Raw genomic sequence first — 27,695 nt, 5'->3', positions numbered from 1 at the left:
ATCGCTTGGCGACTAGGTGAAAAATCTGTCGATGTGCCCTTGAGCAAGGCACTTAACCCTAATTGCTCCTGTAAGTCGCTCTGGATAAGAGCATCTGCTAAATGACCCCCCCAAAAAAATGGTGACAACAGTTGGTGCAATTATTCGCAAATGGAAGAAACACAAAATAACTGTCAATCTCCCTCGGCCTGGGGCTCCATGCAAGATCTCACCTTGTGGAGTTGCAATGATCATGAGAACGGTGAGGAATCAGCCCAGAACTACACGGGAGGATCTTGTCAATGATCTCAAGGCAGCTGGGACCATAGTCACCAAGAAAACAATTGGTAACACACTACGCCGTGAAGGACTGAAATCCTGCAGCGCCCGCAAGTTCCCCCTGCTCAAGAAGCACATACAGTGGAGAAAAAAGTATTTAGTCAGCCACCAATTGTGCAAGTTCTCCCACTTTTAAAGATGAGAGAGGCCTGTAATTTTCATCATAGGTACACGTCAACTATGACAGACAAAATGAGAAGAAAAAAATCCAGAAAATCACATTGTAGGATTTTTTATGAATTTATTTGCAAATTATGGTGGAAAAAAAGTATTTGGTCAATAACAAAAGTTTCTCAATACTTTGTTATATACCCTTTGTTGACAATGACACAGGTCAAACGTTTTCTGTAAGTCTTCACAAGGTTTTCACACACTAATGCTGGTATTTTGGCCCATTCCTCCATGCAGATCTCCTCTAGAGCAGTGATGTTTTGGGGCTGTCGCTGGGCAACACGGACTTTCAACTCCCTCCAAAGATTTTCTATGGGGTTGAGATCTGGAGACTGGCTAGGCCACTCCAGGACCTTGAAATGCTTCTTACGAAGCCACTCCTTCGTTGCCCGGGTGGTGTGTTTGGGATCATTGTCATGCTGAAAGACCCAGCCACGTTTCATCTTCAATGCCCTTGCTGATGGAAGGAGGTTTTCACTCAAAATCTCACGATACATGGCCCCATTCATTCTTTCCTTTACACGGATCAGTCGTCCTGGTCCCTTTGCAGAAAAACAGCCCCAAAGCATGATGTTTCCACCCCCATTCTTCACAGTAGGTATGGTGCTCTTTGGATGCAACTCAGCATTCTTTGTCCTCCAAACACGACGAGTTGAGTTTTTACCAAAAAGTTATATTTTGGTTTCATCTGACCATATGACATTCTCCCCATCCAAATGCACTCTAGCAAACTTCAGACGGGCCTGGACATGTACTGGCTTAAGCAGGGGGACACGTCTGGCACTGCAGGATTTGAGTCCCTGGCGGCGTAGTGTGTTACTGATGGTAGGATTTGTTACTTTGGTCCCAGCTCTCTGCAGGTCATTCACTAGGTCCCCCCGTGTGGTTCTGGGATCTTTGGTCTTGGCCATAGTGGAGTTTGGAGTGTGACTGTTTGAGGTTGTGGACAGGTGTCTTTTATACTGATAACAAGTTCAAACAGGTGCCATTAATACAGGTAACGAGTGGAGGACAGAGGAGCCTCTTAAAGAAGAAGTTACAGGTCTGTGAGAGCCAGAAATCTTGCTTGTTTGTAGGTGACCAAATACTTATTTTCCACCATAATTTGCAAATAAATTCATAAAAAATCCTACAATGTGATTTTCTGGAATTTTTTTCCTCAATTTGTCTGTCATAGTTGACGTGTACCTATGATGAAAATTACAGGCCTCTCTCATCTTTTTAAGTGGGAGAACTTGCACAATTGGTGGCTGACTAAATACTTTTTTTCCCCACTGTATATAGGCCCGTCTGAAGTTTGCCAATGAACATCTGAATGATTCAGAGGAGAACTGGGTGAAAGTGTTGTGGTCAGATGAGACCAAAACCGAGCTCTTTGGCATCAACTCAACTCGTCGTGTTTGGAGGAGGAGGAATGCTGCCTATGACCCCAAGAACACCATCCCCACCGTCAAACATGGAGGTGGAAACATTATGCTTTGGGGGTGTTTTTCTGCTAAGGGGACAGGACAACTTCACCGCATCAAAGGGACGATGGACGGGGCCATGTACCGTCAAATCTTGGGTGAGAACCTCCTTCCCTCAGCCAGGGCATTGAAAATGGGTAGTGGATGGGTATTCCAGCATGACAATGACCCAAAACACACGGCCAAGGCAACAAAGGAGTGGCTCAAGAAGAAGCAAATTAAGGTCCTGGAGTGGCCTAGCCAGTCTCCAGACCTTAATCCCATAGAAAATCTGTGGAGGGAGCTGAAGGTTCGAGTTGCCAAACATCAGCCTCGAAACCTTAATGACTTGAAGAAGATCTGCAAAGAGGAGTGGAACAAAATCCCTCCTGAGATGTGTGCAAACCTGGTGGCCAACTACAAGAAACGTCTGACCTCTGTGATTGCCAACAAGGGTTTTGCCACCAAGTACTAAGTCATGTTTTGCAGAGGGGTCAAATACTTATTTCCCTCATTAAAATGCAAATCAATTTATAACAATTCTGACATACGTTTTCTGGATTTTTTTGTTGTTATTCTGTCTCTCACTGTTCAAATAAACCTACCATTAAAATTATAGACTGATCATGTCTTTGTCAGTGGGCAAACGTACAAAATCAGCAGGGGATCAAATACCTTTTCCCCTCACTGTATGTCTTATTTTATGCTGCACAAGAATTGCCCTTCGGGACATCATTTAATAAATGCACTGCCGTTTTCAAATCACTAGCTACAGTATATACAAAGGAGATCACTATTACAAAGAAGACAAAGTAGATTCAACATGATCAACAAAGTCTGACTCAATGCAAACTACTAAATTAAACCTTTCCTTAGAAGAATCATACAAAGAATGCTATAGACTTCCACAGAGGCCATTTAAGTGGTACTATAGTGTAACTAAAACAGAGTGCAGAGTCGGACTGACAGCCAGGCTGAACACACTGATTTGTTTTCCGCCCTTTCAGCATAACGCTCTATTATCACGATGGATGGAAAACCGCCCAAAAACCAAATAGAAAATGTGTTCCTTAATCCATCTAAATGTAAAGCACTGTGTGCAAGAGAGAGCAAGAGCCCTTTTGGAACCATTTAGTTAGTCGGCCAAAGCATTATCGCTAGCTGTAATCAATCACTTTTGTTCATGTGTGAGTAAACAACAACACATGTAAGTACAATTTTCTCTTATGTAGTCCCCACTTTGGGTGGTGTTAGTAGTTAATTGCACTGAGACATAGACGTCCATAACAGTTTGTCTGTAAGGTGTCCATATTAGGACAGCCTCAGTCTCAGCAGGAGTTGCTTCATCCGTACCTCTGACATGTGTTATTGTGTTGATGCAGTGTGACCTTTCTCAAGACATTCAATTAAATTAGACTGAAGCAGCCAGGTGTCATTAAAAGGGCAGACGACTGTTAGTAGTCTTTTCCAAAGTGGAGAAGACCAAGACCCAGGCTGTGTCCCAAATGGCACCATATTCCCTATTTAGTGCACTACTTTTGACCAGGGCCCATAGGGAATGTATAGGGCAGGGGAAGGCAAACCTGTTCCTGGAGTGCCGCAGGTACTGCAGGATTTTGTTCCAACTAGGTACCACACCTGACCAACTGAGCTAACTGATCAGTTCAGTGATTGCCTAAATTCAACACACCTGGTCTTCCAGGATGGTTAAATCAAAAACATGAAGTGCCTGCGGCACTCCAGGACTAGGAATAGGGTGCCATTTGGGATACAGCCCCAGAGGCTTACCTGATGGGGAAAAGCCTGTTCCCATGTACAGCTCACTCACCTGCCTGTGGAGGTCAGGACTCAGGCCTATAATTCCATTCTATTATTTTCTATGCAGGACCACCATAGCCGTTAAACACACCCCTGCACTTTATAACAACACTTTGACAAGGCAGAGAGAGAGAGAGAGAGAGACATCATCCCAATGTTAGATGAATACCTCCACACAGTACCAGTACAGACATCTCCCCCTGGTTAATATGACTACTAGCAGCAGGACTTTCATTCCTGTCTGAAGCCGTGAATTTTGATTTTATTTGTGAATCATCTCCTCTGTAATGGAATGTGATTGGACAGTATACCCCCCCCCCCCCACCCCCCCAAACACTATAACCGACTGTGATTGGATAGTATCCCTCCCCACTGAGATCTGCTGCTCAGATGTCTTTAGTTGGACATCTGGACTCATAAGAGTGCATGGCCTTGGTTGGTTGCTGTTTTCTTTTACAATGTGCTGTGCATTGTCATAATGAAGGTTATTGCAGAAAACTCTCAGTGGCACATAAATTGACTGGGTGCACTCTTGGCAAATTCACTTCCCTTCAGCAACCCTATTCCATTTTTTGATTTGGATGCAGTCTGTACAATTGGCAAACTGAATACCCAGCTAGCACATAATGTTGTGAGAACCATATGTTTCTAAGAGCTTGGTGAGAGCGTGGTTGTCCTATGGTTATTTTGCATACAACTTTCCCACAACTTTCTGGGAATGGTGCAGGATAGCTGCTTGGCTTTGGAATATTCTCAGCACATTTAAGGAACTTGACAGGAAAAACATTATTTTCTTGGTATTTCATTACTTAAACAGAACTTTTCCTAAAAGTTCAAACATAGTTACTTTAAATGTCAATGTTGGTAATGTTCTAGGAACGTTCTTCAACTGGTTCAACATCAGGATTTTTTTCAAATAGTTCAGAGAACGTTAAGAAACAAAGTTCTTCAGTAGGAATTTCAATACTTCTGCATAACGTTTCCTACAGGTTTCCTCATGGTTCTATGAACAGTCATGTTCTCAAATTGTTCAGAGAACTTTAAGAAACAATGTTCTTCAGTGGAAATTTCAGTACTCCACCATAACGTTTCCTACAAGATTTCCTCAACAATTTGAGAACATGACTTTAAATAGAACCATGAGGAAACTTTGTTTCTTAATTGTTCTCTGAACTATTTGAAAACATATTTAAAGTCATGTTCTCAAATTGTTCAGAGAACTTTAAGAAACAACAATCTTCTGTGGGAATTTCAGTACTTCCACAGAAGTAAACATGAAACATAAACATTTAAAAAAATTAAAAAATGTATAAAAACATTTTCCTTAAAGTATATATTTTTCCAGAGTACTAATGTAACTGTCCCCACTACAACAACAACAAAAAATACTTAAATACATGTTATTTTGTAATTTAAACATTTAATTGAAATAGTGTAGAATTCCATTCATTCCTATGGAGGAATGCTCCTATTGGGTAGTGCCAACATGGCCGACCGGTGGCTTCAAAGCCTTTCAATGGACAATACCTAGCATCAGCAATACAGGGTTTACAGTGCATTCGGAAAGTATTCAGACAACTTCCCTTTTTCCACATTTTGTGACGTTACAGCCTTATTCTAAAATGTATTAATAACTTATTAACATACGTATTCAGACCCTTTGCTATGAGACTCAAAATTGAGCTCAGGTGCATCCTGTTTCCATTGATCATCCTTGATTGGAGTCCACCTGTGGTAAATTCAATTGATTGAACATGATTTGGAAAGGCACACACCTGTCTATATAAGGTCCCACAGTTGACAGTGCATGTCAGAGCAAAAATCAAGCCATGAGGTCGAAGGAATTGTCCGTAGAGCTCCGAGACAGGATTGTGTTGAGGCACAGATCTGGGGAAGGGCACCAAAAAATGTCTGCAGCATTGAAGGTTCCCAAGAACACAGTGGCCTCCATTATTCTTAAATGGAAGAAGTTTGGAATCACCAAGACTCTTCCTAGAGCTAGCCGCCCAGCCAAACTGAGCAATCGGGGGAGAAGGGCCTTGGTCAGGGAGGTCACCAAGAACCCGATGGTCACACTGACAGAGCTCCAGTTCCTCTATGGAGATGGGAGAACCTTCCAGAAGGACAACCATCTCTGCAGCACTCCACCAATCAGGCCTTTATGGTAGAGTGGCCAGACGGAAGCCATTCCTCAGTAAAAGGCACATGACAGCCCGCTTGGAGTTTGCCAAAAGGCACCTAAAGGACTATCAGACCATGAGAAACAAGATTCTCTGGCCTGATGAAACCAAGATTTAACTCTTTGGCCTGAATGCCAAGCGTCACGTATGGAGGAAACCTGGCACCATCCCTACGGTGAAGCATTGTGGTGGCAGCATCATGCTGTGGGGATGTTTTTCATCGGCAGGGACTAGGAGACTAGTCAGGATCGAGGGAAAGATTAACGGAGCAAAGTACAGAGAGATCCTTGATGAAAACCTGCTCCAGTGCGCTCAGGACCTCCGACTGGGGCAAAGGTTCACCTTCCAACAGGACAACGACCCTAAGCTCACAACCAAGACAACGCAGGAGTGGCTTCGGGACAAGTCTCTGAATGTCCTTGAGTGGCCCAGCCAGAGCCCGGACTTGAACCCGATCGAACATCTCTGGAGAGACCTGAAAATAGCTCCCCATCCAACCTGACAGAGCTTGAGAGGATCTGCAGAGAAGAATGGGAGAAATTCCCAAAATACAGGTGTGCCAAGCTTGTGGAGGTTGTAATTGCTGCCAAAGGTGCTTCAACAAAGTACTGAGTAAAGGGTCTGAATACTTATGTAAATATCATATTAATTATTGTATTTATTTCAACATTTCTAAAAACCTGTTTTTGCTTTGTCGTTATGGGGTATTGTGTGTAGATTGATGAGGGGAAAAAACATTTAAATCCATTTAGTTTAAGGCTGTAATGTAACAAAATGTGGAAACTGTCAAGGGGTCTGAATACGTTCCCGAATGCACTGTAAACCCTGGATTGCTGATGCTATGTATTGTCCATTGAGAGGCTTTGAAGCCACCGGTCGGCCATATTGGCACTCCCCAATAGGAGCATTCCTCCATAGGAATGAATGGAATTCTACACTATTTCAATTAAATGTAACATGTATTTAAGTATTTATTTGTTGTTGTAGTTGGGACAGTTACATTAGTACTCTCACAAAATATATACTTTAAGGAAAATGTTTGTATATATATATATATTTTTTAGCTCAGATAATATAATTTCAAAGTATGTATTAAGGTGTCTGTAATAGAATAAATGTGTCAAAAACGAATGTAGACATTAATAAATACTTTTCTGTAGCTTCCAAAATCTTTTTTACATGGTGGGGGAGTACCAAGATGGGTTACTAGTTAACATTAGCTTGGCTCACTCTGTGTGTTTCGTGCCGTGGGAGGAGAGGTGGTTCGTTGGCAGAGAGCAATGGCTAGCTAGTATGCTAACTATTCTAGCTGACTAACTGGCTGAATAAGTTGACGACGTACTCACTCAAACTGTCAAAACTAACCCAAAACATTACACAACGTTAGACACAAATGATCTGTTTGGCGTGTTAACACACTGGTTTGATGTAACCGAGTATTGGTGCTAAACCGTGTTTATTGGAGGCTGGCATGCTAGTTGGCTATGGCGTCATAGGATTCGGTGCCCTGGACGGTTTTTCACGGAAGAATCCTGTACCAAGTTAGCTAGCTGAATAAACTAAGTGAGTCTATTCCTAGAAAACATTGAACCGCTGTAGTTTACAACAATTATAATTTCTAAAGTGGAAGTTGGGAGAGTTATATTTGAGTGTTTCAGTGAAACATGAGTGAGGGAGGCCCCGATGTTTAGTTCATTTCATTCCGATCTCCTTTGCATTATTGTAGCCTTTTTCTGTAGCCTGTCAACTATGTGTCTGTCAATCCCTGTTCTCTCCTCTCTGCACAGGCCATACAAACGCTTCACAACAGGTGGCTGCTGCCACTCTAATCTGGTGGTCCCTGCGTGCACGACCCACGTGGAGTTCCAGGTGTCCGGCAGCCTCTGGAACTGCCGTTCTGCGGCCAACAAGGCAGAGTTCATCTCAGCCTATGCTACCCTCCAGTCACTCGACTTTTTGGCGCTGACGGAAACAAGGATTACCACAGAAAACACTGCTACTCCTACTGCTCTTTCCTCGTCTGACCATGTGTTCTCGCATACCCCGAGAGATCTGGTCAGCGCGGCGGTGGCACAGGAATCCTCATCTCTCCCATGTGGACATTCTCTCTTTTTCCCCTGACCCATCTCCTCATTTGAATTCCATGCTGTCACAGTCACTAGCCCATTCAAGCTTAACATCCTTGTCATTTATCGCCCCCCAGGTTCCCTTGGAGAGTTCATCAATGAGCTTGATGCCTTGATAAATTCCTTTCCTGAGGATGGCTCACCCCTCACAGTTCTGGGTGACTTTAACCTCCCTACGTCTGCCTTTGACTCATTTATCTCTGCCTCCTTCTTTCCACTCCTTTCCTCTTTTGACCTCACCCTCTCACCCCCCCCCCCCCCCCCCCCTACTCACAAGGCAGGCAATACGCTTGTCCTCATCTTTACTAGATGCTGTTCTTCTACTAATCTCACTGCAACTCCCCTCCAAGTCTCCGACCACTACTTTGTATCCTTTTCTCTCTCGCTCTCCTCCAACACTACTCACTCTGCCTCTACTCCAATGGTAATGTGCCGTCGCAACCTTCGCTCTCACTCTCCCACTACTCTCTCCTCTTCCATCCTATCATCTCTTCCCTCTGCTAAATCGTTCTCCCTCCAAACTCCTGATTCTGCCTCCTCAACCCTTCTCTCCTCCCTTTCCATATCTTTTGACTCTCTATGTCCCCTATCCTCCCGGCCGGCTCGGTCCTCCCCTCCTGCTCCGTGGCATGACGACTCATTGCGAGCTCACAGAAGAGGGCTCCGGGCAGCCGAGCGGAAATGGAGGAAAACTAGACTCCCTGCGGACCTGTCATCTTTTCACTCCCTCCTCTCTACATTATCTTCCTCTGCTTCCGCTGCTAAAGCCACTTTCTACCACTCTAAATTTCAAGCCTCTGCCTCTAACCCTAGGAAGCTCTTTGCCACCTTCTCCTCCCTGCTGAATCCCCCTCCTCCTCCCCCTCCCCCTCCCTCATCCATCTCTGTAGATGACTTCGTCAACCATTTTGAAAAGAAGGTTGACGACATCTGATCCTCATTTATTAAGTCAAATGACACCACTGGTCCTGCTCACACTGCCCTACCCTATGCTTTGACTTCTTTCTCCCCTCTCTCTCCAGATGAAATGTTGCGACTTGTGACGGCCGGCCGCCCAACAACCTGCCCGCCTGACCCTATTCCCTCCTCTCTTCTCCAGACCATTTCCGGAGACCTTCTCCCTTACCTCACCTCGCTCATCAACTCATCCTTGACCGCTGGCCATGTCCTTTCCGTCTTCAAGAGAGCGAGAGTTGCACCCCTCCTCAAAAAACCTACACTCGATCCCTCCGATGTCAACAACTACAGACCAGTATCCCTTCTTTATTTTCTCTCCAAAACTCTTGAGCGTGCCGTCTCTAGCCAACTCTCCTGCTATCTCTCTCAGAATTACCTTTTTGATCCAAACCAGTCAGGTTTCAAGACTGGTCATTCAACTGAGACTGCTCTTCTCTGTGTCACAGAGGCTCTCCGCACTGCTAAAGCTAACTCTCTCTCCTCTGCTCTTATCCTTCTATACCTATCCGCTGCCTTTGATACTGTGAACCATCAGATCCTCCTCTCCACCCTCTCCGTGTTGGGCATCTCCGGCGCTGCTCACTCTTGGATTGCGTCCTACCTGACAGGTCGATCCTACCAGGCGGCGTGGCGAGAATCTGTCTCCGCACCACGTGCTCTCACCACTGGTGTCCCCCAGGGCTCAGTTCTAGGCCCTCTCCTATTCTCTCTATACACCAAGTCACTTGGCTCTGTCATATCCTCACATGGTCTCTCCTATCATTGCTACGCAGACGACACACAATTAATTTTCTCCTTTCCCCCTTCTGATAACCAGGTGGCAAATCGCATCTCTGCATGTCTGGCAGACATATCAGTGTGGATGTTGGATCACCACCTCAAGCTGAACCTCGGCAAGACAGAGCTGCTCTTCCTCCCGGGGAAGGACTGCCCGCTCCATGATCTCGCCATCATGGTTGACAACTCCATTGTGTCCTCCTCCCAGAGTGCAAAGAACCTTGGCGTGACCCTGGACAATACCCTGTCGTTCTCCGCTAACATCAAAGTGGTGACCCGATCCTGCAGGTTCATGCTCTACAACATTCGCAGAGTACGACCCTACCTTACACAGAAAGCGGCACAGGTCCTAATCCGTCTGGATTACTGCAACTTGCTGTTGGCTGGGCTCCCTGCCTGTGCCATTAATCCCCTTCAACTTATCCAGAACGCTGCAGCCCGTCTGGTGTTCAACCTTCCCAAGTTCTCTCATGTCACCCTGCTCCTCCGCACACTCCACTGGTTTCCAGCTGAGGCTCGCATCTACTACAAGACCATGGTGCTTGCCTACGGAGCTGTGAGGGGAACGGCACCTCCTTACCTTCAGGCTCTGATCAGACCCTGCACCCAAACAAGGGCACTACGTTCATCCACCTCTGGCCTGCTAGCTCCTCTACCTCTACGGAAGCACAGTTCCCGCTCAGCCCAGTCAAAGCTATTCACTGCTCTGGCACCCCAATGGTGGAACAAGCTCCCCCACGACGCCAGGACAGCGGAGTCACTGACCACCTTCCGGAGACACTTGAAACCCTACCTCTTTAAGGAATTCCTGGAATAGTATAAAGTAATCCTTCTTCCCCCACCCCCCATAAAAAAAAGGTGGTTTTCCCACTGGCTATCATAAGTTGAATGCACCAATTTGTAAGTCGCTCTGGATAAGAGCGTCTGCTAAATGATGTAAATGTAAATGTTGCACGGTGGCTTCAATACAGCGCCCCCTGTCAGTGATCCAGGGTTTATACACATCATTGATTCCACACAAGTTCCCATATGGTTCTATTTAATGTCATATTTTTACTACATGAAGAAAACTTTCAATAAAAACCACAAGAAAACGTTTGTATTGTTCAGAAAAGGATATAAGAATGTTATTTAAAAACATATACATTCCGTTCTCAACATCAACAAAACTCTCTCTATCCTCTTTCTTGTTAAGTGTGTTCAGGTGTGTTGGCCGCACCCACTAATTGGCTACACCTGATCTTAATGAGTACTTGTTTCCTTTGAAATTGGGTCTGTTTGAATAGATTAAAATTAACAGCTTTGCATGCGTAAAAAATCATGGCACACTCGCTCCATCCTGGTGGCACAGTGGACTAATTCCAGGGCTAGAAAACAGAAGTTCATAGGTTCAAATCTTACTGATGTTGTGAAAAAAATAAAGAAGCTGTTTGCATGATGAATGTCTAAGCAAATATTTGTCATGTGTCCTACTGTATTTGTGCTTGGATTTCAAAATAAGCTAGCTGTGTTATTACAAGTTGAGGAAGTTATTCAAAAACCTCCAAATAACCTTTACATTTCGTTCTTAGAGTTTTAAGAAAATTACATTCACAACATTTAGAGAAAGTAATTTAATGACCTTCAAATAACCTATAACTTCCATTCTCAGAGCGTTAATAACACCTCCCAGGAAAACTTTTAAGGAACCACAGTTAAACATTATCAGAACCTCCCTGCAATCTAAAAATAAACGTTCACAGAAGAGGCAAAATGTTCACTTCTGTTCTCACAATGTTTAAAAAATGTTCAGGTTTACCAGTCAGGAAACGTATTGTTTCATTCCCACAACCAATGTGAAGCCAAAAACACACGTTCAACTTCCAAGGAACTAAATGTGCTTCTGTGTTTGCAGTGATTTTTGGTATGAAGGACACTGTGTATAATAATATTCTGAAGTATATTTTCAAAATTAATAAAATAAAATGGATTGAAGGCCTCCTCCAGGGTGAATGACAGCTTTAATCAACATAGCATTCATCTACAATGGTATACCAACATGAATAAACCCACAATATGACATACTCTATGGTGCAGATCCCAACATGGATCTATTCCTTATGTAGGGCCCATATGGCTCTGGTCAAAGTAGTGTGCTATATAAGGAATAGGGTGCCATTTGGGACACAACCATCTCCGTTCCGTAGAGGGGCGAGGGGGAGATGGACGGCCCCCTGGCCTGCGTGCTACGCCTGTAATAACCCCATCAGTCAAGGTGTTGGGCCCAGCGGGCTCCAATGGGTTACCAGACCTAGACCCCCCCCTATCCCCCCAAGAGAGTTGGGTCTCCTCCCCACTGGTCTCTTATAACCAGCCCACAGGGGGCCATTACAGAGTACTAGGCTGGAACATTACAGAGACACATTCACAAAACACCACGGAATAGAATGATAATGTACATCAAGGTTGCAGCGTACTGTATGGACGCATGTCGAATACCTAATGTCATAGGGTCGGTACCGATGGTTGCTATAAGGTATCATTGAAGTGGGTTTGTGGTGGTGTCTGTGTGTTATGTGTGTGTGTGTTTTTCCGTGTCCATCGTGTGTGTGCGTGTGTGAATTCCATGCGTATCCATGTGTGTTGTCTCATGCTCCCCCAAACTCGTCAAAAGCGTGTGTCTCGGCACCAGGATACCAGGTGTCCATTGAAGCGTTGTTCAATCTCCCCCGTCAACAAAGGTACGGACGCAACACATCAGACAGAGACGTGGATATATTTAGATCCTGCCACACTGCCTCCACTTTGTTTTTCCTCATGGCCTACTGTGAAATGTATACATGCTGCTCACTAGAACAGAGGACATGACAGGACTATAGCCATTTCACCATTTCAATATACAGGTAACAACATTCACCTTCCCTATCAAACCACCATGCATCTAAACTCAGAGGTAAAAAAATAAAACGAGACTTCTGAAAAACCTGAAGAAGCAAAACAATCTCCTCAAGATTTAAGACGACATTGAGGCATAAGGAGAAAGCAAGAGATGGATGGATTGAGGGAGACAGAGAGAGGTAAACAGACAAGCGTCTGAAACAGAGCAAAGAGAGACGGATGAAGAGAAAGAAACAGACTTATTACTCTCAAATGTAATGATGATGTTGAGCCTTTGAGCCTCCTTCTCACTCTCTCTCCCTCGCTATCTCTCCCTTTCCTTCTCCGTCTACCTCTCTCTCTCTTTTGCTCTCCCTCCTTCTCTCTCTCTCTCCCTCTACCAATCCCTGCAGGGCTTCAATAAAAACACCCCAACCAACCAGTGTCATTACTCTCTCAACCCCAGCCCCCCCCCCCTCTTTTGCACAGTCTTCATTTCCCTTGGGAGGGCTTGTCAGTCGCTAACAACACGGAGGATCCATATCCTGCCTTGAGTGTGTGTCTGGGTCCTCTAATAGGTGGCTGTAGAAGTGCCTGCTTGGCCAGTGGGTGTTGAACAGGCGCGAGACGAGCCATTGATGGGAGTCAGATCCTTCAGAAGGAGTGCCCACACTTCAACTATCCTTCCTGTCTCTTAGTGACCTAATGTGTGACAGACTGCTCAAACACACTGAAAAAGAGCACCAGCAACTGGTTTAGATACAACTTTGCGAGCGTCCCAGTTACAGGAAATAAATTACCAGTAGGAAACAGGGATACAATTCACACTTTATTACCACACACCAAGCTAGTAGTAGTGAGTAGTGGTTTCATGGTACTCAGACAATAACACCATATGCCATTTAGCAGACACTTTTATGGGTGGTCCTGGGAATCAAACCCACTACACTGGCATTACAAGAGCCATGCTCTACCAACTGAGCTACAAAGGATCATGATGATACTGGGGAAAGTCCCAGGTGAGGATTGTCCATTGGTGGAAAGGCCCAGTTGCTGAGTTGTGATGGAGGACAGGAGTTTACAGATACCTTCTCAACCTGCCCTCCTAGGAACAACTAAGGAGTTCAGAAATACTGTTTGTCGGTTCCCCTATCCTAGGTAGGCCACTGATTGGCTGGAAGAGGTCAGGTGACCCAGGGAAAGTGTTCCAGAAGCTGAGCTGTGAATTGAGAGCCCATCCCCTCAGCACCTCTGCTCTCTGCAGAGTAATAAAGGTAGGCAGAGTTGAGAGCCTGCCTTAGAAAAGTTAGAGGACTTTCTACACAGCCCAATCACACACCTGAGCTGTTCCCTTCCCACTCAGACAGCTGGTGAGTCTAACAGCCCTACAACAGGAGTCTGAATGGTCTCCACTCACAGGCAGAGGTGTTCAGACGACTGCAGAGAGTACTTCTCTCTCCCCATCTAATCACCCATGTGTCTGTGCTAGGGTTTCATATTTTCCTGGTATTTTACAAATCACTTTTCTCCCGGGTAAGCCGGTATTTCCCGCCAAAACCGGTTGCGTAATTCTACAGCATGTAAAGCACATAAATGTAATGTCTAGATTTGATTAGCGCTTTGATCAGCATGAAAATTCAAAGCCTGATGCTACCTGAGCCAAATGAGCCCTACATTAAAGACATTTTATGAGCCCTACATTAAAGACATTTTATGAGCCCAAGCCCAAAAAATCCTAACTGATTGTGCTGTTATAGAATAAATATAATAGGCTATAGGCTACCCCACATTACACACCACAAAAAACAACAACATATAAGCCCATAGACGTATGGTCTCTTGGGTAAATAAATTAAACAAGCTCCAGTAACCTTTTTGAGTGTGGACTGTAATACTGTACTGTATTGTATTGTATTATATGTACTGGAATTACGAACCTCGTTCAAACCATGAAGCTGGGAGAGAACACGCGATGCTGGTGCATGACAGGCAGCCTACAAAGTTACAATTATAGGCTAGCGAATTTGATTTTGAAATATAATAGGGCCCATTTAAAATGTGTGTAATTAGTAGGCTGACGCATTAGCATACCGTTCATTATATTTCCCCTAATCTTGAGTGATGTGCGTATTACCTCCTCGTTCTCTCTCTATTGTCGCTTCATTCCTTCCTCACTCTCAACAGTTCAATTAAATACGTTTAGTTGTCCGTATCTTCATCATTGTAATGGCATGCTTGAATAATATAGGACTAGAATAAGATGCAAACGTCTTTCTCCTCTCTTTGCAAAGATTGAATGGTGTGAATAAATAATTGCTATAGCCTATTGCCATCTCTCTCTTCTTTCACACTCCTTGCGAGTTATTTTGGCTGCTGTATTTAACATTCGGCAAACAAGAGCAAACTTGCATCCCTTTTCGAATAGTCTATTAGTATAAGAAAAAGAAAAAAAGTCCAACAAGCTATTCTAGTCCACCTTTTCCTGGGAATCCACAAGAGCTAAGGAGAGAGGCAAGCGGAGAGCAGGTGCGTATTGTGCAAGAGGTTATAAGTTAGAAGCTTATATTAACCAATCATTCATTGGCTAAAAGACGTAGGCTAGGACATCTACATGTATACACTACAAGGCCAAAAGTATGTGGACACATGCTTGTCAAACATCTCATTCCAAAATCATGGGCATTAATATGGAGTTGGTCCCCCCCTTTGCTGCTATAACAGCCTCCACTCTTGTGGGAAGGTTGGAACATTGCTGCGGGGACTTGCTTCCATTCAGCCACAAGAGCATTAGTAAGGTCAGGCATTGATGTTGGGCGATTAGGCCTGGCTCGCTGTCGGCGTTCCAATTCATCCCACAGGTGTTCAATGGAGTTGAGGTCAGGGCTCTGTGCAGGCCAGTCAAGTTCTTCCACACCGATCTCGACAAATCATTTCTGTATGGACCTCGCTTTGTGCAAGGGGGCATTGTCATACTGAAACAGGAAACTTTTGTTACAAAGTTGGAAGCGCAAAATCTTCTAGAATGTCATTGTATGCTGTAGCATTAAGATTTCCCTTCACTGGAACTAATGGGCATAGCCCGAACCATCAAAAACAGCCCTAGACCATTATTTCTCCTCCATCAAACTTTACAGTTGGCACTATGCATTGCGGCAGGTAGTGTTCTCCTTGCATCCGCCAAACCCAGATTTGTCCGTCGGACTGCCAGCGTGATTCATCACTCTAGAGAATGCGTTTCAACTGCTCCAGAGTCCAATGGCGGCGAGATTTACTCCACTCCAGCAGACTCTTGGCATTGCGCATGGTGACAATAGGCTTGTGTGCGGCTGCTCGGCCATGGAAACCCATTTCATGAAGCTCCCAACGAACAGTTCTTGTGCTGACACTGCTTCCAGAGGCAGTTTGGAAATCGGTAGTGAGTGTTGCAACCAAGGACAGATTCAGCACTTGGCAGTCCCGTTCTGTGAGCTTGTGTGGCCTACCACTTCGCGGCTGAGCCGTTGTTGCTCCTAGACGTTTCCACTTCACAATAACAGCACTTACAGTTGACTGAGGTGGGTCTAGCAGGGCGGACATTTGACGAACTGACTTGTTGGAAAGGTGGCATCCTAGTCACTGAGCTCTTCAGTAAGGCCATTCTACTGTCAATGTTAGGCTATGGAGATTGCATGGCTGTGTGCTCGATTTCATACAGCTTTCAGCAATGGGTGTGGCTGAAATAGCCGAATCCACTAATTTGAGGGGGTGTCCACATACTTTTGTATATACAGTACCAGTCAAAAGTTTGGACACACCTACTCATTCAAGGGTTTTTCTTTATTTTTACTATTTTCTACATTGTAGAATAATAGTGAAGACATCAAAACTATGAAATAACACATATGGAATCATGTAGTAACCAAAAAAGTGTTAAACAAATCAAAATATATTTTATATTTGAAATTCTTCAAAGTAGCCACGTTTCGCCTTGATGACAGCTTTGCAGACTCTTGGCATTCTCTCAACCAGCTTCATGAGGTAGTCCCCTGGAATGCATTTCAATTAACAGGTGTGCCTTGTTAAAAGTTAATTTGTGGAATTTATTTCCTTCTTAATGCATTTGAGCCAATCAGTTGTGTTGTGACAAGGTAGGGGTGGTATACAGAAGATAGCCCTATTTGATAAAAGTCCATTTTATGGCAAGAACAGCTCAAATAAGCAAAGAGAAACGAAAGTCCATTTGTACTTTAAGAAATGAAGGTCAGGTCAGTCAATCTGGAACATTTCAAGAACTTTGAAAGTTTCTTCAAGTGCAGTCACAGAAACCATCAAGCGCTATGATGAAGGAAGACCCAGAGGTACCTCTGCTGCAGAGGATAAGTACATTAGAGTTAACTGCACCTCAGATTGCAGCCCAAATAAATGCTTCACAGAGTTCAAGTAACAGACACATCTCAACATCAACTGTTCAGAAGAGACTGCAAAGAAACCACTACCATAGGACACTAATAATAAGAAGAGACTTGCTTGGGCCAAGAAACACAAGCAATGGACAATTAGACCGGTGGATATCTGTCCTTTGGTCTGAGGAGTCCAAATTTGAGATTTTTGGTTTCAAGCGCCGTGTCTTTGTCAGCCGCGGTGTAGGTGAAAATATGATCTCCGTATGTGTGGTTCCCACCGTGAAGCACGGAGGAGGAAGTGTGATGGTGTGGGGGTGCTTTGCTGGTGGCACTGTCTGTGATTTATTTAGAATTCAAGGCACACTTAACCAGCATGGCTACCACAGCATTCTGCAGCGATACGCCATCCCATCTGGTTCGCGCTTAGTGGGACTATCATATGTTTTTCAACAGGACAATGACCCAAAACACACATCCTGGCTGTGTAAGGGCTATTTGACCAAGAAGGAGAGTGATGGAGTGCTGCATCAGATGACCTGGCCTCCACGAGATGGTTTGGGATGAGTTGGACCGCAGAGTGAAGGAAAAGCAGCCAACAAGTGCTCAGCATATGTGGGAACTCCTTCAAGCCTGTTGGAAAAGTATTCCAGGTGACTACCTCATGAAGCTGCTTGAGAGAATGCAAAGCTGTCATCAAGGCAAAGGGTGGCTCCTTTGAAGAATCTAAAATATATTTGTTCAACACTTTTTTGGTTACTACATGATTCCATATGTGTTATTTCATAGTTTTGATGTCTTCACTATTATTATACAATGTAGAAAATAGTACAAAATAAAGAAAAACCCTTGAATGAGTAGGTGTGTCCAAACTTTTGACTGGTACTGTATATAAAAATCATCTTTACAATAAAAACATAAGTTGACCCCCGAAAGTTTAAACGCGCATTCAGATATATTACTAGTCCTAATATTACTGTAGCATAGGCTACGCTGCAGCAAATGTATCTGTTACAAGACAAAAAGTTACCAGCTGATGAGATGATACATGCATTGCGAACTGTGAGATGAGATGCACTGTCTGTCCCCACCCTGAGCGTTGATGATTGATCATGCAGATAGCAGAGCATAGAAGGCCGTAGAGAAGACAGATTTAGACATGGCATATAATTTAACAGTTCCATTTCACGTCATGCTGTTCATAGAAATTATTTATTATAATTATATTTCTCACTGTTATTTATCCCGGGAAACGGGAGTGGGTTTGGGCAGGAAATCTCTGTAAATCTTGGTAACCTGGTTCCCGCTATTAAACCTTAGTCTGTGCACCTGATACCCACTGCAGAGAATATAGATAAAACAGGGAGCACAAAGTAGAGAGGAGGGAAATGATACAGAGAAAGAGAAAGAGAGAAAAATAACAGAGGGAGAGAGGAGGAACTGCCCGAGACAATATTCAGCACCATGGACAGCTCTAGTGACCTCAAAAGTAGTGCACTATACGGAATAGGGTGCCATTTGGGACTCAACCCACGTCAGTGGTTACCTTGAGTCCCCCACACTCTGCAGCAGAGCCCCGGTCCACTCCTGTGATGTAGATCCCCAAGGCATACTCTGCCCCACCCCGGATCATCAGACCCAGCGAACGGCCATCATCCAATACCAAGTTCACCTGACAGAGAGACGGGGGGGGAGAAAAAAAAGATATGGATTCCAGCATTGTCTAAGATTCTGAATGTCTTTTTTACAGCAAGTTCAGCAGCTATTGTGCCTATTGTTGGTGAGATATTATTGGCTAAACAGAGGATGGCGGACCCATTTGTCGCAACAATAAAATATTATGATTCATGTTAGAGCCCTGAACAGCTGACATCTGGAAAAACTGTCTAAATGACCAACACCAAATTACACTAAACTATGGCATTTTCAGAGGCCAGCGATATTGTGGATGGACTCGGAGTCTATCTGGGTGGGTACTTGTGTTTTCAGTGACCTTTCACCCTAACAGCCAACCAACTGGGGATCAACTGTGTGTGTGTTTGACTACAGGCTCACCTTCTTCTCGTCTCCCTCCTGCAGTAGCTGCATGTTGCTGCGTCGCTGGCTGTCGGTGCGTCTCAGGGTGGCACTGCGGTGCTCTGGGAGGTCAGGGGGAGGGGACACACTACGACCCTGAGGATCCACCCAGGTGTACACATGATTAGTAACATAACCCCCCGGGATACGCCCCACCGACCGCACGCACAGGGACAGCTTCTTACTGCCCTTTAACACCTAGAGAAAGGAGAGAAGGGGTGGAGGAGAGAGGAGAGGATGGGTGGATGGGAGGGGTTAGAGAAAGAGAAGATAAAATCAGATGAAAAAGTAAATCTTTCACAAATCATCCAAATCATCCATTCCTACATGAGCAAGCGCTTCAAAGCACAAAGTATGTACAGATCCTACTGGTAATTAATCAATCATACATGCATGCATACAAGCACGCACGCACACACACATTTGATAAACTGAGAAAAGAACACTGAGTTGTGCCTCATTGATTTCTGATATGATTGCAGTTACAGCAGACTATGTTTGTGCAGTGTGTTGTGGTGAATGCATCAGAGTGTAAAAAGATCATACTATTCCTCTGTAGTACAGTCAGATCATATGTAGTACAGTCATATATTTTAGACTGTTCTCCTAGGGCCGTATGTAACACGCATCTCAGAGTAGGAGTGCTGATCCTAGATTGAATCCTATATATGAATACAGCCTCTGTTTTACAGAGAATCAATGGAGAGTTGGAGTACTAGGAGTGCTACTTAGCTCCTAATACACAGAGTTATGCAGAGGCTTCTGGCCTCCTCTGAGAAAAGGGCTGACAAACTCTTAGAGGAAAAACAACTTCTAAAGAGTCGATTTAGTAGATCCTCTGTTTTCCCCTGAGCATCTGGGAACCTCGCCCTCCAACCAAGGTGCATGAATTGAGATTGCAAACTAAAGAGAAGACGAAATTCAGCAACTCTTGGAGGACAGTGGAAGTTCATAAAAATGCTTATTTATTGTTAAAAGTAAAACCGATGTGTTTCGGTCATTCGTAGCATTCATCAGGGTTTTGCACCTGGCTCAGAGCGCTAGTGACAGTAGACATTACATTGTGGGGGCTTTGATTGGGTCAAGACGGAGAACAGTCTAAATCAAAGCAATCATGGTTGCATATGAAAGTGTAAGGGTTGGGGTGAGGTGTGACCCAGGTGCGGTGCAGGATATACAGTAGGCAGTAGGCAGAGATAGTACAAAAATGATCTTTACTGGTGGTCACAAAGCCAAAATACAAAATAATGGACTTATCACGATAAAAGAAAGGCGGAGCAAATAAGTCTCCAAAAACCGGCTGACAGCCAAAATACGAAATACTACCTAAGACTGAAACAAATAACGAAACAGGGAGAACACATCTCAAGTACCTGTACATAGAGAAACTAGCAGAGAAAACTGAGCAAGGGAACACAGGGAAGTGAGGGCATAAATACACAGGTGAACAGGTAGACACAGGTGACACCAATAGCATACTGATTAGTACAGACAGTGAACGAGGAGGTGCCTAAGGTTGTCGGAGGATGACACCTAGTGGGTCGCTCCGGAACTGCGACCCCCTCCTGTAATATGAAAGTGCCATTACAAACACTTCTAAACTGATCAATTTCATCTGAATAATCTCGAGACCCAGAACAAAATCTTGTGTTAGCTAGCTAGCTACCTCCATTCTGTCACCAGAGATTACACCTGGAATTCCTATTGTGGCACTAACATTATCAGTATTCTAAAGGGGGAGGAGATGCAGATATAGGAATGGACTTTATATTGTGTGCATCTGAAAGTATGGGAGTAGATGTGTGTCTGTGGGCCACTTTGCCAAGTCTGTCCTGCTGTGATTTATGAGGTCCAGCAGGCTGTCTCTCTCGTGGTGCGTGCCACCGTGCTGGGAGAACTAATGTTCCTTTGCATTTATAGGAAAGAGAATAGAAAGCGGAAAATGAACTGTGTTTAGATTCAATGGAAATTAAAAGGGCTGAGAGAGTTTGGTAGAGTAGTACTTAGGAAGGGCGGGATGGGAGGAAGGGAAGTGGGGGAATGGGAGAAGGGTGGAAGAAGGGAAGGGAGAGCGGGTAAAGAGGGATGAGGGTAAAAGGACAGAGGATAAACTGTTCCCACTGTGAATAAAGGCACAACAGTCATTTAAAACAGTGCTGTTCTACAGTGGCAGCAGCAGTGGTCCTAATATGTTGTGTCCTTGCAGGAAAGCGCTGACTGGGACAGAGCCTGATGGAGTGCATCAGTAAGGCTCTCAGCTACAGGACATAATGGCTGGTAACGGGAAATAAAGGGAAAAATTGGAAAAGGTAAAGCCAGGTAATATACAGGCAGCAATCAGGCAAGAGCATAAAAAACGAAATCCCACTAATGAAAATCCAGACTGCCCCATTCTATATATATACACGCTACACTACCAGTACTGTGTGTGTGTGTGTACCATAGCTACTGTATACCTATTCTTTCAAAATAATGTCATCTGGGGAAGTAACGGTGTGCGTGCGTGTGTGTGTGTTTGTGTGTCTCAGATTAAGGGGTTGTGGTAGGGACAGTTGTGGTCCCACATTGAGCCTCCAGAAGGGCCCATGGATTTTATGCCACCAAGAGAAAAGGGTCTGCCCTTGTTTCCCGGTGTAACATCTTTTTAGGGGGCTACGAGGACGTCCTGGCTCCTATAATGAAAACACAGCTAATTGTTTCTGGTAATTGGCAGCGCTTGGCAGGTTCCTTTAACAGGCATGCACTGTCACGCCCTGACCTATGGAACTCTTGTTTGTTGAGTCAGGGTGTGAATGTCTATTGTAGTTCTATGTTATGTATATCTATGTTTAGGTTCTAGTTGTTCTATGTCTATGTTTGGCCGGGTATGATTCCCAATCAGAGGCAGCTGTCGTTCGTTGTCTCTGATTGGGGATCATACTTAGGTAGCCTATTTCCTACGTTGTATTGTGGGATCTTGTTCCGTTTAGGCTTGTATGTGTATAGCCTGAGGACTTCACGTTACGTTGTTTCTTGTTTTGTTGTATGTTTATTGAGTTAATAAACATGTACGCTTTTCACGCTGCACCTTGGTCCGACCCGTCTCTCAACGATCGTGACAGAAGATCCCACCACAAAAGGACCAAGCAGCGTGCCGAGGAGGAGCGAATAGCTTTGTCACAGGTGGGCAAATGGTGGTCATGGGAGGAGATATTCGCTGGGAAAGGACCCTGGGCGAAGGTACAGGCCCTGGCAAGAGAGGATCAACGACGACGCCAACGGGACCAACCGCTGAGGAAGCCCGAGAGGCAAACCCAATAAACATTTTTGGGGGGGCTAGAGGGGTGGTCGGGGATCGAGAGAGAAGAGCCCCGACCACTGCACCCTGTGGGGTTCCAGTTGGAGTCCCTACGACCATGGGAACAGGAATGGGAACAGTTTTACAGGGAGGAGTCGGAGGAGGACGACGACGATGAGGTTCTGTTCCCTAACTCGTCGGGGCTCCCGGAGGAGTCCTCACTGGAGGAGGATTGGCGAGAGAGAAAGAAGGACTGGAGCAGTCTGAGAGAGGAGGCCACCACTTTACGGGGGCTGTTAGCTCAGAGGGAGCAGGAGTTATCCTTTCAGAGGGAGGCGCTACAGGAGGCTCAAATGGAGAAGGAAGTAGTGGAGGCACGGAGAGAGGAGCTGGTCAGGCAACAAAAGGAGCGTGTGTTCATTGAGGAACCTAGGTATGCAGAGATACGCACTGTGTCGCCAGTGCGCATTCACAGCCCAGTGCGTCCTGTGCCAGCGCCCCGCACGTGCCGTGCGAAAGTGGGCATCCTGCCAGGACGGGTTGTGCCAGCTCTAAGCTCCAGACCTCCAGTGCGCCTCCACAGCCCGGTACGGCCTGTGCCAGCTCCTTGCACCAAACCAGTGGTGCCTGTCGCCAGCCCGGTACGCCCCGTACCTACTCCCCGCACCAAACCAGTGGTGCGTGTATCCAGTCCGGCACGGCCTGTGCCTGCTCCTCGCACCAAACCAGTGGTGCATGTCTCCAGCCTGGTACGGCCCGTACCTGCTCCCTGCACCAAACCAGTGGTGCGCGTATCCAGTCCGGTACGGCCTGCACCTACTCCACACACCAAACCAGTGGTGCGTGTCTCCAGCCTGGTACGGCCCGTACCTGCTCCCCGCACCAAAACCAGTGGTGCGTGTCACCAGCTCGGTAAGCCCCGTACCTGCTCCCCGCACCAAACCAGTGGTGCGTGTTCCCAGTCCGGCACAGCCCGTGCCCGTTCCACCAGTGCCTGGTTCAGCACCGGTCAGCTGCTCCACTCCGGAGTCAGAGCAGTCCGCTCCACCGGTGCTCAGTCCAGCTCCGGTCAGCGGCTCTACTCCGGAGCCAGAGCATTCTGCTCCACCGGTGTCCAGTCCAGCTCCGGTCAGCGACTCCATTCCGGAGTCAGAGCAGTCTGCTCCACCGGTGTCCAGTCCAGCTCCGTTCAGCAGCTCCACTCCGGAGCTAGAGCAGTCCGATCCACCGGTGCCCAGTCCAGCTCCGGTCAGCGGTTCTACCCCGGCGCCAGAGCAGTCCGCTCCACCGTGAACCACTTCAGCTTCGGTCAGCGGCTCCACTCCGGGTCCAGACGTCAGCCCCTCTCCAGGTTCGGGGTCTCCCACACCAGGGTCTAGACAATGATCGGTGCATCGTGGGAGGACTGAGAGGGGTAGCTCCGCGTTAAGGTCTAGATCAGTCCAGGGGTGCAACGCGGATGCAGCAAGGGAGAAGACGTCACGCCCGGAGCCAGAACCGCCACCGAGGCTGGAAGCCCACCCGGACCCTCCCCTGTTAGGTCAGGTTTGTGCGGCCGGAGTCCGCACCTTTGGGGGGGGTACTGTTACGCCCTGACCTATGGAACTCTTGTTTGTTGAGTCAGGGTGTGAATGTCTATTATGGTTCTATGTTATGTATATCTATGTTTAGGTTCTAGTTGTTCTATGTCTATGTTTGGCTGGGTATGATTCCCAATCAGAGGCAGCTGTCGCTCGTTGTCTCTGATTGGGGATCATACATAATTTCCTACGTTGTATTGTGGGATCTTGTTCCGTTTAGGCTTGTATGTGTATAGCCTGAGGACTTCACGTTACGTTGTTTCTTGTTTTGTTGTATGTTTATTGAGTTAATAAACATGTACGCTTTTCACGCTGCACCTTGGTCCGACCCGTCTCTCAACGATCGTGACATGCACACTTCAGCGCACACACATTGACACACGCACACACACACACACACACTCACACACACACACACACACACACTCCCTGTGTATTTACCGCTGTGTCCAAAGGGACCTGTAAAATAACAGAGCTGACGGGGAACGGGGGGAAACAGCTCAGTGCTCAGACACATGGGTGATTAGATGGGGAGAGAGACGTACTCTCTGCTGTCGTCTGAACATCTCTGCCTGTGATTGGAGACCATTCAAACCCCTGTTGTAGGGCTGTTAGACTCACCAGCTGTCTGAGTGGGAAGGGAACAGCTCAGGTGTGTGATTGGGCTGATGTCTCATTGTGTGTGTATGTGTGGTAAAGTTATGTCTTAACGTTAACAGCGACAGGGGAACGCAAACAAAGAGGTACCAAAACACAGTCCATTTAAATAAACAAACAGCGTTCATTCATTAGCATAAGAAGTAATTGGGTCATGCATGTTCTTCTTTGCTGGTGCGTGAGCATGCATGTGCATAACACATTTTTGACAGTGTCAGCATTTTCCCTCAAGTCTGTGCACACTCTACCGTGTGAACATATCTTTAAGTGTGTGTGTGTGTGCATATGTGTGCCTGTGCAAGTGTGCAGTTGCGTGCATGCGCATGTGTGTGCACATGTTCGGTGTTTACAGGATCTGTTTTTTTCATGCTAACGCTAGATAGACTGAAGTAAACACTTACAGTGCCTTCAGAAGGTATTCACACCCCTTGACTTTTTCCACATTTTGCTGTGTTACAGCCTGAACACAATACCCCATAATGTCAAAGTGGAATTATGTTTTTTGAAATGTTTACAAGTTAATTAAAAATGAAAAGCTGGAATGTCTTGAGTTAATAAGTATTCAACCCCTTTGTTATGGCAAGCCTAAATAAGATCAGGAGTAGAAATTTGCTTAACAAGTCACATAATAAGTTGCATTGACTCACTCTGTGTGCAATAATAGTATTTAACATGATTTTGGAATGACTACCTCATTTCTGTACCCCACACACAATTATCTGTAAGGTCCCTCAGTCGAGCAGTGAATTTCAAACACAGATTCAACCACAAAGACCAGAGAGGTTTTCCAATGCCTTGCAAAGAAGGGCACCTATTGGTAGATGGGTAAAACAAAAAAGCAGACACTGAAAATCCCTTTGAGCATGGTGAAGTATCAATACACCCAGTTACTATAACGATACAGACGTCCTTCCTAACTCAGTTGCCAGAGAGAACGAAAACGCTCAGGGATTTCACCATGAGGCCAATGGTGACTTTAAAACAATGGCTGTGATAGGAGAAACTGAGGATGGATCAACAACATTGTAGTCACTCCACAATACTAACCTAAATAACAGAGTGAAAAGAAGGAAGCCTGTACAGAATATAAATATTCACATGCACCCTGTTTGCAATAAGGCACTAAAGTAAAAATGAAATAAATGTGGCAAAGAAATACATTTTATCTCTTGAATACAAAGCATTATGTTTGGGGCAAATCCAACAAAACACATCACTGAGTAACACTCTTCATATTTTCAAGCATGGTGGTGGCTGCATCATGTTATGGGTATGCTTGTCATTGGCAAGGACTAGGGAGTTTTTTAGAATAAAAATAAACGGAATAGAGCTAAGCATGGGCAAAGTCCTAGAGGAAAACCTGGTTCAGTCTGGTTTCCAACAGACACTGGGAGACCTTTCAGCAGGACAATAATCTAAAACACAAGGCCAAATATATACTGGAGTTGCTTACCAAGACGACATCAAATGTTCCTGAATGGCCTCGTTACCTAGTTTTGACTTAAATCGGCTTGACAATCTATGGCAAGACTTGACAATGGCTTTCTAGCAATGATTAACAACCAACTTGACAGAGCTTGAATAGTTTTAAAAATAATAATGTGCAAATATTGTACAATCCAGGTGGGCAAAGCTCTTAGAGACTTACCCAGAAAGACTCACAGCTGTAATCGCAACCAAAGGTGAAGCATGTTTTCACTTTGTCATTATGAGATATTGTGTGTAGATGGGTAAGCATTTTTTACATTTTGAATTCAGGCTAACACAACAGAATGTGGAATAAGTCAAGCGGTATGAAGGCACTGTAGATGGATGAATGACTGACAAGGCCATTCACAGACTTAATGGACTAGAGGCAACAATCACAAGGAGATACTGTATCTACAATGCAAGCAGCTTCCTAACTCCCCAGCCATCTCTCTCTCTCTCTCTGGTAATCCATCCATTCCCCCAATCCATCTCTGTCTCTGCCACTCTCTCTTATCTCAATTTTCTACCCATTCCAGTTTTTCTCTTGGGTCTCGTTGACACTCAACTTGTACAACTAATGTAGGCCTATAACACATTTGGTTTTTCTTCACAAAAATAATTACACACAAGCGTTGTGGAGAAACGGCACAATGGTTGTGTCAACATTTTTGCGCAGACAAACTCTCTGTTGCATTACAAACTTATCAAATCAAAGTTTATTGGTCATCAGTTATCAGTTGTATCACAACCATTGTGTCAAATGCGTTGCACATCAGTTGTACAATCTGAGTGTGAATTGGGTCTCTGTCCTTCAGGTTCACTATAGCAACAATTCCATATACAGGATATGGGTGATTATTCTCACAGCCTTCAGTATACAATCTGTAGCTACAGATAATAATGCATCCCCTTTGCAACAAATCCCCACACTGTTGATACTGTATCTCAGGAAGATATAGAAACAATCACTGTAAAAATGAATCATAAGTAACTGATAAGCAACTGACTATTAACACATGCCCTTGAGCCTGAAGCTATTTAGATAGGATATTTAACTGTTTGAGAGCCAGAGGGTGAGTATGAGTCACATGAAACCATATGGGAGAGATGTGAGAGAGGGGGCCAGAGAATAGATTGATCCGGACCCTGAGTGGCAGGACTGAGGGGCCCCGTCGGCCCTTTCCTCGAATCCTTCTACCATTAATCAACCTCCTCCCATACCTTTCCTCCTCCCTCACTCCATCTCTCCTCTATCGAGCACCACATATCTCAGCGGCCGTTATTTACAATGCATCCTCCCGGCCAGAGACGCCCCACATCTTTCACAGAAATGTACTCCTTCTGGAGAAGGAGAGAGGGAGATGAAGAGAGAGCTGGCCAATGTAAGATTCAGCACCATGGACTGTGAAATAAATCTCATCAACAATTCTCTATCTGAATCTACTTCACAATTCTACCGTCACTCACTGGCCCTTTTGTAGTCTATCTATTAAAAACAAAAAACAATGTTTTAAGTGAGAAGTAGCCATTGGTCTGAAGCCGAAGAAGAAAGGAAATTCACATGAGCATCACAATGCCGACTCCACCCATGCTCTACCAAGGTTTTCC

The 27,695-nt window shown here is 45.2% G+C and overlaps 1 protein-coding gene across 1 annotated transcript in view; it reads right to left on the bottom strand.

Annotated features, from left to right (window-relative positions):
* The window catches only part of LOC311099286 (whirlin-like), a 138,072-nt gene that overhangs the window by 47,499 nt on the left and 62,878 nt on the right, over positions 1-27,695 (bottom strand). The window contains exons 2-3 of the mRNA XM_084139997.1: positions 19,083-19,301; positions 18,574-18,699 (exon numbers count right to left, since the gene is read on the bottom strand). Of these exons, the coding sequence (XP_083996123.1) occupies positions 18,574-18,699; positions 19,083-19,301 (345 nt within the window). The remainder of the gene's footprint in view (positions 1-18,573; positions 18,700-19,082; positions 19,302-27,695) is intronic.

The sequence above is a fragment of the Coregonus lavaretus genome (assembly GCF_964263955.1).
Source record: "Coregonus lavaretus genome assembly, chromosome: 24".
NCBI lineage: Eukaryota > Metazoa > Chordata > Actinopteri > Salmoniformes > Salmonidae > Coregonus > Coregonus lavaretus.
The sequence above is the reverse complement of the archived record's forward strand: the minus strand, read 5'-3'. Positions and strand labels throughout refer to the sequence as shown.